Source organism: Trichomonas vaginalis, chromosome I (assembly GCF_026262505.1).
Source record: "Trichomonas vaginalis G3 chromosome I, whole genome shotgun sequence".
NCBI classification, from domain to species: domain Eukaryota; phylum Parabasalia; order Trichomonadida; family Trichomonadidae; genus Trichomonas; species Trichomonas vaginalis.
This window is the reverse complement of record NC_067203.1, coordinates 5,531,979-5,547,175: the sequence shown is the minus strand read 5'-3', so window position 1 is coordinate 5,547,175 and position 15,197 is coordinate 5,531,979. Positions and strand designations below refer to the sequence as shown.

The 15,197-nt window shown below is 34.4% G+C and overlaps 2 protein-coding genes and 2 pseudogenes across 4 annotated transcripts, besides 1 other annotated feature; 2 read left to right on the top strand and 2 right to left on the bottom strand.

Annotated features, from left to right (window-relative positions):
• Positions 1-1,551: 1,551 nt before the first annotated feature.
• TVAGG3_0934950 (VPS8 subunit of corvet complex family) lies at positions 1,552-5,063 on the bottom strand (the record flags this gene model as incomplete). The annotated part of the gene is made up of 1 exon (XM_001329747.1): positions 1,694-5,035. One exon carries the CDS (start codon positions 5,033-5,035, stop codon positions 1,694-1,696), a length of 3,342 nt encoding a protein of 1,113 aa, XP_001329782.1.
• Positions 5,064-8,430: 3,367 nt separating this feature from the next.
• Positions 8,431-15,197: part of a mobile genetic element that runs on past the window's edge.
• TVAGG3_0934940 lies at positions 9,510-11,117 on the top strand (annotated as a pseudogene). The gene has a single exon. A coding segment is annotated over exon 1 (1,608 nt).
• Positions 12,910-13,691, top strand: TVAGG3_0934930 (annotated as a pseudogene). Its single transcript has one exon. A coding segment is annotated over exon 1 (782 nt).
• Positions 14,557-15,009, bottom strand: TVAGG3_0934920 (uncharacterized protein; the record flags this gene model as incomplete). Its single annotated transcript, XM_001329748.1, has 1 exon — positions 14,557-15,009. One exon carries the CDS (start codon positions 15,007-15,009, stop codon positions 14,557-14,559), a length of 453 nt encoding a protein of 150 aa, XP_001329783.1.

The window sequence follows — 15,197 nt, the reverse complement described above, 5'->3', positions numbered from 1 at the left end:
ACTTATTGGTTCTGTTGATGATCAGAACTGGTTTGTTATAGATTCACGTACGAACGATAATTCAATTAATGGAAACTTTTTAACAGCTCATTATGATTTCTCAGGATATCTTGTTCGACATTTAAGATTTGTAACGCCCAAAGCTTTTGCTTTAAGACATTTAGAATTTTTTGGGAATCTATACCCATATCACGCAAATGATTCATCCTGTCTTGCAAAATGTTACTATTGCCAAATTATAAGTTTATGGCTCATGGCAATACCTGTTTTATTATGATTTATTTCATAAAATATTGTTTTTAAATTATGATATACTTTATTTCCATTTCCCCTATAATATCTGCATCTAGTTTTTTTTTTGTTGCATGCTAAGTTCGGTCAACGATAGAAATTGAGTGGAAATTAATCGTCGAGGAAGTACGATTATGTAAAGTAAAAAATGTTGTGGGATTTTTAATATTATATATTATTTTATAATAAAATTTTTTGAGTCATTTTAAGAAGCACATATAATTTTTTGAATTTAAAAATTAAAGTAGTGTCAAACGAATTTATCACTTAATTTAATACTCAGATTTCTTAAAATTAATGAAAAAAAGGTTTTCTGAGAACTTTTGAGAATGGTTTTCAAATTCCATTATTGAAAATATATAGGTATTGTATGAAATTCAAACTCTATATTTATTAAAATTCTAAATTTTTAATAAAATAACTTTTCAGAGGAATATGATTTTGAATGGTTGATTAATAAGTATAAAAATGTCTACGATTTTAAGGAGGGAATTGTTCCTTATAAGGTATACATCATCACTATATACCTCATAAGGAACAATTCCCTCTTGATAGCTGGGAAACTTTCTCTGAATAACTTATCATTTGGAGAAAGTTTCCCAGCTATCTATTAGAAACTAAAGGCTATGAGGCACTAATATATAATCAGTGCCTCATAGCCTTTAGTTTCTTATTAAAACGAGAAAACTTGTTCGAAATGATAAACAATTTCGAACAAGTTTTCTCGTTTTAAGGAGGGAATTGTTCCTTATGAGGTATACATCATAACTATATACCTCATAAGGAACAATTCCCTCTTGATATCCTGGATATTTTTGAATATATTTTTTTAATTAAAGTTCTCAAAAGTATTATCAAAAGTGATTTTTTAAAAAATATCTCCAATTAATTAACTAATTAAAAGTATTATATTTTTAAAATTAAATAGTTTTTCAATTTTTTTGAAGGAATTGAGATACTTCCCACGACAATAAAATTGAGAGGTTTACATTATGACTGATCTTAGCATGCAACATTTTAGAAGTGCTTCAACCATAAAGCAGGCAATATCGGACTTTTTTTCTAAATTTCTAGGTAATATGTGAAATTACTGCTTTCTGACATTCTAATATTAGATTTGCAGATAATTATCGTAAAAGAGAACACTTTAGTTAGTTACGTAATGGTGTATCTTCCACTTCTGACACCTTACAACTATTACATTTTAATTTATTTTTTAATATTTCTCATATATTCTTCAATGTATATGAGGTGTCAAATGTTGTTTACAACTATTATGTATGTGATATTTATTTTTTTGGAAAACAACGTTTTAGTTACTTGTATAGTTATCTCAATATTGATGTTTGAAAAAAAATTGAAGAATATAAGAGAAATATTAAAAAATAAAGAGAGAATTTTATTATTCCAAGCTAGCGATATTGTCAGAGATTGAAACTCTTGTTTTCGGTGTATCATCGATATACGCATATTCTTCTTGTCTCACGAGCATTCCTTCCTCGAAGTTTGCCAATCTAGAAGAAATTCTGTTGCTGATTGTTTTTCCTTTTTCTGGAGATTTTTCGAAAGCGTCTGTTTCGAAACAAACAGGACATTTCGTTCTAGAAGTGCACGCTCCATGGAAAATGTGTCCGCAAGGGAACAAAGTAACATCCAAACCTTCTGTAAGAGATTTTCCGCAAAGATCGCACTTACGACCTTCGAATTCGACACCTTTTGTCGATGCTTCGATATATTTGTTATACGCATCGGCTTCATTCTCCATAATTAAGTTAGTTAAGGCTGCAGAAGTGTCGACATCGTAAGAATAATCTTTGACTAATTCTCTGATAGTGGATCTGATCAATCCGATCGATAATTCGCCATATTCACCAACAATAGTGGTCAGTAATTCATCGAATGGAACAAATGCGTAACCGGCAATGCAGAATAATTTGAGATTATCCTGCAAAGGCTTGATATCTAAGCCTGCCTGGTTAGCAGCATATATCGGGATGGCCCAGTTCCTTGCAATGGACTTAACTGCGTCGGCAAATGCCTTTTTAAGATTATCATCAGGAGTTCCTTGGTTTCTATCGAACAATTTAACGAGGAATGTTAAGTTGTTCTGGAGCTTTTCAACATTATCCTTCTTGTCGACGTATCTCATGGTCATTTCGTCGAAATAATTTGTTATATCAGTTGCAAACTTGCTGAATAAGTAAGTTGTCTTGGAATCAATGATCGCACATGCATCATTGATTTTTTCCTTGCGACAAATCTCTTGGAATTTGTCCGGATTCTTCTCTTTGTCAATGAAATCGCGAACTTCGCTTGGATAGTACTGGCAAAGGAAGTTTATGTATCCGGAGGAGTATTCATCTGGTATCTTGGCAGTCTCTGTGGTCTTAAAGAACTCTCTGATGAAATAATTCTTCATTGAACTGTCTTTTATGCCATTTACTAAACGTTTGTCGGGGAATGATTGCTCTTTACCATCTTCTGGTGCAAATACGACCTTCACGAGTTGGATCAGTTTAGTAATATCTTTAGATACAAGTAAATCAATGTTTTGTATGATGGCTTCCTGGATTTTAGGCCTAACTGTGGGTTGGTTCTTGAACATTGTCATTATATCTGCGAAGATATCGCTCTTTATGCTATTTTGTTCAAGAATATGAAAAGTTATTAACTCAGAAACCATTTCTGATGCAAGGAGGATCTCGTGTTTGGCTTGTATAAATCCATAGGACTCGCAAAGTGGAATAAGTTTCTTCTTAAATTCAATTGGAATTTTTTCCAATTTTGTAATTTCATGTAGAAGGTCAATGAAGGTGGATTTATATGGAGGATCTTTTTTCATCTCTTCGCTGAAGATCAAAGGTAATAAAATGTTGAGGGATGTTCCGAATAATTCCATTCCTTTCTTTCTCGTGAATTCTACAACAATCTTGAAGAGATCATGGTCGGCTGGGAGCTTTGCATCACTAATAGCTATGATAACAGCGTTTACGAACTGAGCAGGGGGAATTATTTTAGTTTCCAAAACAGTTTCCATAATTGTTCGGAGGAGCGTAGCCACCAAACCTACTTCTTGTTGAACAATGGATGTTAATCGAGGGAAATGAGCACCATCCTCTGAGATTGCAAGCAGCCATTTGATTATATTTGTTGGAATTTCACCTTGAAGACGCTTTTGGCAAGTCTCAACGATAATTTCATATTTATTATTGCATGCAAGAATATTCAATGCTGAAATAACATCATCAAGACGCTCAAGATAAATCTTATACATTAATTCAACGTTGTTATTCTTACAAGCCGAACTTAATATCATCGCTGTTGGAGCAATAATGTCAGGGAGTCGGAGAACGAACTCGTTGAAGCCTTCCAGATCTTTTGTTTCTAAGAATTTCTGAACAAAAGGTTTTTTGTAAACAAAATACTTAGCGTCTGGATCGGCCTTCATAATTGCTTGGAAATATTCATTTATAGCGCCGGCATTTTCAAATGGGACCATAAATTCGTTTGTGATCGCATTTTTCATTGACATTGACTTCATTCTAGTTATCATGTCATCCATGATCACAGAAGCCTTTGATACATCGTTTGTTAGGTCTGCTGCGCACTTTTGGACCAAAATTCTGGATAATTCTTTTTCAATTTGCAATCTTCTGTAATCTTCGTTCTTTGAGAGGCCAATGATGGACCATGGATCACCATTATATGCTTTGCTGCAATATTCGCATGCTGCATCTGGATTTTTCTCGAGATTTGATATATGATCTCGAAAAGCAAGCATTTTTAGCTTGTAAATCGATTTATTGTTGATGCAATAGATAACATCTGTTGATGGTATGTAAATACCAGTCATTGTATCCATTATTTCCGATTTATTGTTGATTGTATCAATAATTATTGCTTTTGCTGTTGTTTCTTCAGCTGTTGTCTCTTTTATGAAGGCAACGATGGTATCTGATAAGAATGAAATAAGTTTAGGTTTAAATGGAAGCTCAAATTTCGATTTTTCTGTTGAATGATCTTGATAATCGTAAATTTTTCCGTAGAATTTATCTCCTTCTTGTTCAACAGTAGCAAAATTGAATGAAGATTCGGATATCGATCCAAAGGCGAAGAGACCAATGGTTTTAATGCTAAATAAAAGTGGATTTTTTTCTCCTAGCTTGTAGAATGTAACATTTTCATTGGAAAGAGCGCAAACGATATTCTGTAATTGAGGATAGCAGATTGTTTTGCCTTTGAAGATCGGAGGAACGTATAATTTGTTAATATGATTTTCCGGTTGCTCAAAAATTGGTTTATCCTTCTTAGCTACAAAGCTGGATAATTGGTTCAAGGCACCCAATGATTTTTTATATACTCCTGGGCCATTTGAGAAGATATAAGTTGTAGTATCGATGAATTCAATTGATTTAATTTCGCCGAGCTTGGGTTCGATTACACTTGCAGTCAAATCAGATTTCCGACTTGCAAAAACAGAACTGAAAACAGCGATTTTCCCGTCGTCATATCCAACACAACTGTTTGTTTCATCAGGAGAAATAGCAAAGCATTTTGGAACACCTGTTACTTTCTTGTCAGTGTAGGTTGATGTTTGAAGGTTGGAAAATTTGAAAAAGTTGATTTTATTTGAAGGTTCGCTATATAAAAAAGTATCGCCTGCGATGATAGCTCTTGATATCTCATGTAATTCACTTATTTGAATTTGTTCTTCTTGTAGTAATTTATCATCTTGCAAAGTCATTATTTAAAAAAAAATTGAAAGATAAAAAAAAATCTATCTTTTATTCTATTGATTATCGGCGTGGAGCACCAAATAAAGATTTTGATATTCAGATCTAATAGCTGGGAAAAGATCCATTTATGAATAACCTATAACTTTATATGTAATTACAAATATAATTAAGCAAGATTTTAAAATTTTCATGCTATGTTTTTAATATTGCGAATGGACATGCGTGTGTTTCCTGCGATGGAATAGATATGAGAAACAATGGATGGTATTTCAAATTAATATACATCAAAGTTATAAGATATCTCGAATAAATAAAAATTGGTTGGGAAAGTGATCTGTATGGTCCATACATTATGGAATAGAACCTCTTAAAACACAGATTTAATGTTAATTTAAGAGTTTATTAATCAATAAAATATATCGATTTTGTTAGCTCTGTTGGACTTTTTTCCTATCCCCAACTTGATCTTATAGTGGCATCCAAAGATTTGCAGGTGTATCTATGAAAATTCATTAGATCCAAGTGAGGTGAACTGGAGTTTGAAGAAAAATTAAAAAAAGGTAGTGGGGCTTCCAGGCGCGTTGCGCCCTCTAGCCCTGAAGATGTTTAGTATAAATGAAGTTTATATTCGGAGGGCTTCCAGGCGCGTTGCGCCCTCTAGCCCCGAAGATGTTTAGTATAAATGAAGTTTTTATTCGGAGGGCTTCCAGGCGCGTTGCGCCCTCTAGCCCCGAAGATGTTTAGTATAAATGAAGTTTTTATTCGGAGGGCTTCCAGGCGCGTTGCGCCCTCTAGCCCATAAAAAATTTCTGAGGACGAGCCAGCCGGTGACTTTTTTGTAGAGCACTCAAAATAGTATAACTTTGTCCGGACAAGTAAGGGTCTATCGTCGCTACAGGAAAAGTTACAGGCGTTCCAAGGAAGTATACTTTGAGAAGCCTTTTCCCCCTTATAGAATGAGATAAGACGGTTATTTTACAAAACTGACAACACTTTGACCGAGTAGTTTTTTGAGCTGAACAAAAAGTGTCATATAAACATCTGTCAAAAACCGTTTTTTACTTCACTTAAAATGCCACGTAAGCTACGTAAGAATATACGTAAGAGGAAGGGAGCATTGAAACATCCAATAGTAAAACTGACACCACAACAACAGTTGCAACAACAAATGATGAATGACCCCACTATGTTGCAACAAATGTCAAGCAACCCTATGCTTTTAAACCGAGTTATTGGTGCACAGAGTGGAGGTTTAAGAGCGGCACTTTTAGCGAAAATGGCAGGCTATGGTGGAGCTGCAGACGGAACAGCTTATAACCCTCAAAGTCAAATGAATTTGAGTTCACTCAAAAATCAAATAACAGATGTCAAAAAGTCAAACATAGACATACAGAAACAAATAAGTGAAAACGAAAAGAAACTAGAATATGACAGACACACAAAGAAACTCAATGAGTTAAACGTAGAGAAAAAGAAGAAAGAAGAACAACTGAAAGAACTAAGTACAGAGGAATATGCGAAAAAAGTGTCAGAAAAAGCAGCAGAAGTAGCAAAAATGGAACAAGATGTTATAAATTTGAAAAACCATACTACTCAATATAAAGTACTGAAAGATGAAGAGATAAAACAAAAAGCCATGAAGACATATATGGATAGCGATGAGTATAAAAAAGAAGTTGAAGCAAATGTAAAGGCAGAAAAACTTTTACAGTTGCAAAACCAAACCGTACAGTATGAAAACTTAGCACAAGAAAGTAAAAATAACGACGCAGCCATGCAAAAGGCAATGAAAAGCGCAGAATATATAAAAGCTAATAATGACTGGTTAGATGCCCAAGCCAACGCTATAGCAGCCCAACTTATAGGGTCAATAAGGACAGAAATACAAGCGGATGAAGACAGTTCAAATGAAGCTTTAATGAATGCTGACTTTAAGAATGCCTTCGAAGCTCTTCATAGTAAGGTGAAACTAGTGAACGACTTCTCATCTGGAAAGAAACTGAAGTCTGAAGGTTTCGACAAAGAGTTAAGAGAAGTAGCACAAAATATGACGAAAATAACAGATGCAGCAACGAGACAGGCAGTTCAAAGTGCCTATGACGCCGTTAGAGCAACTGTTGTGGAAAGTCAAGAAAAAGAGTTACAACAGACCAAAACAGACCTAGTAAATGCTTTCTTAAAAACGAAAAGTCAGGTAGGACATTATGCTGCAGATGGAACATATGTGCCAGCTGGTGGAACTTATATACCACCAAACCCTCCAAGAGAAGCACCTGCACCAGGACTACCTAAAACATTTACATCGTCACATGGACACAGACACAGGCATGCACCAAAACCAACACAACAACCAACAGTTCAAAATCCAGCACCACAACAACAACCAAAACCAACAGTTCAAAACCCTGCACAGCAACAACAACCAACACAACAACCAACAGTTCAAAATCCAGCACAACAACAACAACCAAAACCAACACAGCAACCAACAGTTCAAAACCCTGCACAACAACAACCACAAACAGAGCAAGGACATAAAAGAAGTAGAGAAAAAGGAAACCAAGAATTCTTAAAAATGCTTAAGGAAGATTATGGTTACCCAGATACTCTTGACTTTAGTGACAGATATAAAGAAGCTATTAGAAAGTTCAAGGAAGGAAATACTGACCCGAACCTATTTAGCTTTATGGTTCAGCATAAAATCGGATATAATCTCAAACCTGGAAAATACAAGCTCGCTAAGGGATATGATTTAATAGCATATCATCCAAATGACATGAATGAATTTACTCCGAGATATTTGGTGTCAGAGCTAAATGATAATTCAACTCTCTTCATGAAACGCGTAAAAAATAGAGACGGAACGAAAGAAGAAAGGTTTATGAGTCCGGATGACTTAGATAGGGAACTTGTTAAAAACGGTCTCGGAATATATGAAATGCCAGCAGATGAGGTACAAGAAACTCAACAGGAAGAAGTTCAGATACAACCAGACATGGAAGAAATAGTTCAGCAACAACAGCTAGAAGAGCCTGAAGGAAACGAACAAATCCCTCCTTTGGAAACTAACTTCACAGAACTAGATGAAGATTTGGAACAGCCGAAAAATCTTGACCCTCAACAAGTGTATGCGGAGAATATGGAATCTTTCCAAGAGTCTAAGAAAAATTCGGCTGACATAGTAGAAGAATATCGAAAAATGTTCACCGACATACAAAAGACTCCAACATCAGATGAAAATATTCAGCATAGAATGGAAGTACTGAAAGATAATGTACGCAAATACAATAATCCTTTTTACTTACGACCATATAACGTTCAATCTTTGGCTGAACTCGGTGAAAATAAAAGGTTAAATTTCAACAAAACATATAGAAATGAAACATTGTTTAAAGTTCATTCAGAACCTAACCAATATGGAAACAAACCTACTTTTGTTTCTGCAGACTATGGAACTACAATGAGATGGGGTCATAAAGCTAATCCGGATAGGTGGTTCATAAACTTACAACCTCAATTCCAAGAAGTTGTAGACGCAATGGAAGTGAATGGTGAACCAGATATAGCTGGTATTTTCAGCGCGGCTTTAATGCCATTGAAAGATATGAAACATGCAGATATTTTGGACCAGTATGAAATGAACATGGCTGAAGGAAATATAACACCTGACGTTCTAGAACATTTATCTCAAAGAACTACACAGAACCATAAAGATGGTATATTTGGTGAAGAGTTTAGAAAGAAAGTTAGGGAGAGAGAAGGAAGAGAACCTATTGTACATGACCTTGCAAACGAAAGTTTGCAAAATGTCATAAAAACTTACTTTGCAGACAATGAACTGAGAAGGGATGAATATTTAAGAAAACTCAAATGGACAGTACCAAATGAAATGTTAGTATTGAAAAACATGTTCCATGACAAAATAAAACCAACTACAGAAATAAATGACGCAAGACTGAAACGTTGGGTAAAAGCTTTCCCATTCACAAAAGATATTATTGGTTACATGGAAAGAAAACCAGAATGGCTACAAAAACATATATTTGGAAACGAGCTTATTCCATATGGACAAGCTCTGTTTGAAGAGCTTGAACCGGAAACTCAGGAAAGAGTCATGCAAACAATACGCGAAGACTCAAATACAAACTATGACAAAATCTTTCTAGGATATAGGTTACCTGAGATGGGCGACCAGAGCCCAAAGGCAAAAAGGACATGGGAAATTTACAACATACTAGGTGAACATGAGGCAAAGATGCAACAACTTGAAGCAGAGGGCAAGTTACCAAAAGCGACACCAAAGAAGAAGAGAAGAGTAGAACAAAGTGAAAGTAGTGAAGAAGTAACTTCATCTAGTGAAAGTAGTGGCAATGAAGGAAAAAGAAGAGTTAAAAACTCAGTCAGGAAGAAAGTAAAGCTTGGTCCGAGTGGGTTCTATTATGATATATAAATCCAACTATTCTATATTTTTACCCATATGAAATGTACGCCGCTCAGAATATAACGCCAACAGTTTTGGATGCCATGAACGGAAATGTTTCCGAATGGTATAACGAATGCGACAATGCCATTAGAAGGTCAGAAATAGTTCCTGGAACTTACGAATATACAACTGCTGTTTCTTATGGAAACGTAGGTGAGTTTGGAGAAGGTTCTTCAACAACAGTAGATATTGCTTGCGACAGGTTTCATATTATTTCTATTGACAACTCATTCTTATACGTGGAACAAGACATTGAAATAAAACCTTCTGCCAAGTTGTCTGACAAGAAAGGTTGCAATGGAATTTTCTATGTCGGATACCAATATGCTCCAGAAGTTTTCATGGGATATAAGATATATTCTAACTCTGACTTAGTTCAAACAGTAACATGGGCAAACTATGAATGGTTCGCTTTGAGAAACTCAGTACAACCACAAGCTAGAGAACAAACAGACCAGTATGCAACTATTGAGAAAATAAGAAGACTTGACCCTAACGTTCCAGGAGTTTATGTTAACCTTTCTGGACAAACTGCAGCAGCAGTAACCAAAGTAAAACTGAAACTTAGAGTTCCTTTGTCATCTTTCCTCATCTTCAGGTTTTTAAGATACTTGCCAAACTGGGCAGGAAAAATTTCTATCGAACTTACTCCAAGCAAAAATAACTTAGTCATTGCACCAACACAAGACCCATTCACTCTTACAGACGTAAAGGGAACAAATAAAACGTCATTCGCCGAATTTTGCAAAGACAAAGTTGACTTAGACTTTGGTTTCTCAAACCTCAACACTGACTGAAGTAAACTATTATTTCAATGCTGCTGGAGATGCTTGGGACCCAGTTAAGTTCACATGCGAACAGTTTGAATGCAAGAGAATAGAAAGCAGACTTGCCGTTTATATGTTGGACCCAGATATTTCAAATGCTTTAGCTGCCAAATATATTGCAGTTCACTTATGTTCCCTATACCCAAATATCTGTCAAAGACTTTGCAGGTGAAGTTGGAAACCAAAATCCAGGAGCCGAAGGTGCAAGAACAGATATTGCTTTAACAACTGCAATGAAACATGCAGATACTATGTTTGTACTGTTCAAACGAACTATAAATGACTATTCTTGTTTCTACAACCCTGGTATTAAATATCATATAAACATAGATGGCAAATATTATCCAAGAGAAGAATATTCTACAGTTGAGGATATGAGGTCATACAACTTGACATTAGATGCTATGAACTTTAACAACAACTTCACAACAACTATTAACCCTGAAATGCAAAGTTCTATTATGCCATATGTGAAAGTATGGACTCATACAGGAGGTCAAAAACTCAATATACAAATGGAGACCGTTCAAACTTTTGGCTTGGCATTCCATTTGCTGACTCAGAAGACTTTATGGGTGGTATTTCAACTGTTGGTACAGTTCAAATACAATATACTGTGACAGAGACGGTCCAGATGAATTGAAAGCAAAGAAGTTTACAAAACCAATAGCACTTTTCACGGAAGATGCTCTTTTGAAATTCGTTCGATGAAACCTGCTGGGCTCTCAGATTGGCATAACGACAGCTTCCATCGAGCAGATTTTGGCAGCAGGTCAGTAAGTTGTTCTTGAACTGACTTCTCTCCGTCAAATATTGACAGTACGCCAGTTTTGACCTAATATTGTATTATAAACTTTCCTTTAGTAATATCTGTAAGTTTTGAAGTTATATTTTTGTCTGCTTCAAGAACTTTCACCATTTCAGTTATACCAACTTTCTTTGCTTTATGAAAATATTTAGGTTCAGCAAAGACTGCTATTCTATAACATTTTCCATTGTTTGTGTAAAGAACTATTCTGTCAATGTATTTGTATTGTTTGTGAGTATAAACTTTGTTCTGCTTCAATTCAATAAGATATCCGAATACGTCCATCTTTTTATTCTAAGTAAAATGTCATTTCCGAAAAAATAGAAGCATAAGTGTTTCAAAAGGTTTAATGGCGGTGGCAGATGTGAAGTTAAATTCACCAACTCAAACAAACAGTCAAGTGTTATTGTCAATGTCAAAGACAGAGATGTTGAAATGTGGGAAACCATACGAAGACGAAGATGGTATAACAATTGTTCCTGTAAAAGAACCAACATATCCTGAAGTTAGCAGAGACTTAAGTTCTGTTGCAGATATTCGAAACGACTACCAACAACTGAAAGACAAACTTCAAACTCAGGAGAAGATTTGTCAAGCTTTAAGTATAATGTTAACTTGGTCGAACACAACCCTGTAAAAGTGAACTCATATGTCATTGCACCTCATGAAGTTTTGAAAGAACTATTGAAACTTTTGACAGAGGCAGACGATATAAACATCAAAGAAATAGAACCCGACATTAGTTGCTGTGGTGTTTCATATAATGCCATTGACAAGATATATTATGAAAGGAGGTGAAACGTTGAACTTAAAATATAGTGTTTCCCAGACGTTATAAAAATATTTGACGACCACAACATTTCATTAAAGTTTATTTGCTAAGTAAATGGCAGAAGACATAATGGTTTATACTATTACGACTAAAAACCCTGAGTCATATAATTCTATAACAACAAACTTACAAAGTCCTCAAGGACGATATTGTAAACTAACCTTAAACACAATGACGACTAAAGCTGTTTTTGCTCTTTTGACACCAGAAGACTTTATTGTTTGAATGGTAAAAAATACTCCTTTGAAGATACTTACTCAGATATACACCAACAGGTTTTGTTGACTTATTTAATACTTTAAGTACGCGGTGTAACATGTGCTGCAACTAGAGCAGGTTTCATTATGTTTGGATGTCCGACTGAGTTTACTATTAATGATATGAGTATAATACAAAACTTATATCTGGTTTTTACTACCAACAGTTTCCTATAACAGGAAAAGGTGTCATACAAGGAATGTCTATTCCATTGACATTAAGCACACCAATCTTATATATTGTTTCAAACTTAGGTTCAAAGTGTTATTCGAATGTCGACAGAAACTATTATGACCAAAAGATACTTATGCGTATAAACAATACTTTCTCTGCTGGTTTGCCTATTGTTCATTCGAATGCAGAATTTTCAAACACTTAGTGAACTCAAACACTTTGGCAAGTATAACGTTGACATTAGTTGACGCAAACTTTGTTCCTGTAAAACTTTTATGTCCTATGTATTTGTCAATGACGGCAGAAAGTTTCGAATTGGAAGATGCAACTGGTGAAAGTATTGTATTACAAGAACAACTTCAACAACAAATAGCTCAAGAACAACAAATGCAACAAATGGAACAACAAAGTCAAGAATAAAAAATAATATTTTTTTTATTTTTATAAAAATGTACAGAATAGATGTTTCAGATTTTTATGACTTCCAAGCATTCAGAAATATGTGTCCATTTAGAGACTATAACAAAGCAGTCGAGAATTTGAAACGTTTAGTCATTTATGTTGACTCTGCCCAGAATGTTATGTCATGAAAGAATGGGATGTTGTCTTTAACAAACCAAGAGCAACAATAGTGTCTGAACAAGAATGTAGACAGAAACTTAAGAAAATAAAAGTCGTACAAGTTGGCATGAAGATGTTAGATGCTTGGGATATCTTATTGTCAAAGTTAGAAGATTTTTCAGTTCGAGGTATAAAGTTCTATACACCTTCTCCAAACTTCTATTCTATCTTCACTGGATATAAATATGAACAAGTAGAATGGAAAGAAAATATTATAGAAGCTTGGTTAGACCATGTCAAAGAAATTATATGCAATGGAAACGAAAAGGTTTATGAGTATATCTTATGTTGGTTTGCAAACATCTTACAACATCCAAGTGCTAAAAATGAAACTGCTCTCATTATAATTGGAAAACAAGGAACAGGTAAGAATACTTTCTTTACAGATATTTTGTGCAAACTGTTAGAAGGTTATTCGAATCCGAATATGACAAACTTAGAAAACATCTGTGGCAAGTTTAACTCCTCAATAGAGAATATGAAACTTATAGTTTGCAATGAACTTCAAAGTATAGATACAACAAAAGTTTTGAACTCAGATGCTTTGAAGAGTCTTATAACAGACAAAGTTGGAGTTGTTGAAAGAAAGTAATAAAGACCAAAGAGTTTGTGAAAATGTTGCAAACTTCATTATGGTTTCAAACAATGCTGTTCCGATGAAGTTAGAAAGTTCTGACAGAAGATATGTAGTTGTCAGAAACGTCAGATTCCATATGCAAGATACAGATATTTTTGACGACTTAGCAGAAACTTTGACATCTGACTTTTAAACAACCACTTGTTCTCATATTTCATGACATTAGATATTTCTAAGTTCAATCCAAGACAAATTCCACATACCGAAGAGAGACAAACATTGTTAGAAGCAAACAAGAGTGTATATGAACTGTTCATAGATGAAACTGACTTTGTGTCATTAGATGAAAGGTCATTGTACGATCGTATAAACAATATTGTCAAGAATATGGTTATATGGCAGCTTTAAACGTACATTCTTGGCAAATGTCAAAAGTCTTTTAGATGTTCAGAATGGTGTATATACAAAGAAAATTTTTTCTGAGTAAATTTTAAAAAAATATTTTTTATCCGATAGAAAAGATGGAAAATTCATCTCAGTAAATAAGTACATGACAGAAGTCAAAGATAGTTAGCTCCATTCGCATATTTGAATGTTTACTTCTACATTTTGAAAAGTCTACATTCAGCAAATTTTGGAACATCGCAACCAGTTAAGTTTGCTGTTGTTAAAAAATGGTGCAACTTTGAAGACTTAGACATAACGGTATGTTGACAGTCAAAGAAAATTTTGACAGAAGTTCTCAAACCTCGAAAGAAGGTAAAGCATACAAACTTGTTATACCTTATGAACCAAAGAAAGCAGACGACTATGAATATTATGAGTCTAAAGTTGAAAGTTCAAGGTAAATTGGGTAAAAAGATTTTAGAGTCTAAGCCAGTGTTTACTCCTAAAGAGGAAGAGAACATTGACATTGACCCAGAAATGTTCTAAAAATAAAATTTTATTTTTACATGTCAAATTTCTTTTTCTCTGGAACTGGTTCAGGTTCTTTCTTCTCTTCTTCTACTTTCTTTTCTTTCTTTTCTCTCTTCTTCTTTTCTGGTGGAGATATGTCAAATTTCTCAGAACCATATTTATGTAAAAGTTCTTTGTCCTTTAATAGCTCATCTATTCTGTTTTCTATTTCATCTTCAAGAACAGCGCATGTGTCTTCTTTGCATTCTAAGAACTTTTGTTGGACTTCATCTTTCCAATCGGCGTCATCTCTGTCAACAAGTCTGTCATTGACAAATTTTAAGACTGCTCTTTGTAATGTTTTATGGTTCTTGTCATATTCCCAGAAACAGAACTTTAGAACAAATTCACCTTTCTTGTTTACACTATGTAAGATTTTATGGTCGACAGATGTTTTGCTGTCAAAAAGCTTGTCTCGAATATAGATAGCGAAATCGCTAGACATTTTCTAAAAGATAAAAATTTTAATTTTTCTAAAAATATGTTAGAAAAAAGTTTGCTGACATTGACAAGAAATTTGAGAATGTTTTAAATAAGAACAAGGTGAAGTTAGAAAATGCTCAGATAAAGCCTATACATGACAAGTTCTTATTTGCTCAGAATGGTATAACAGGTCTAATTGCACCACCTGGG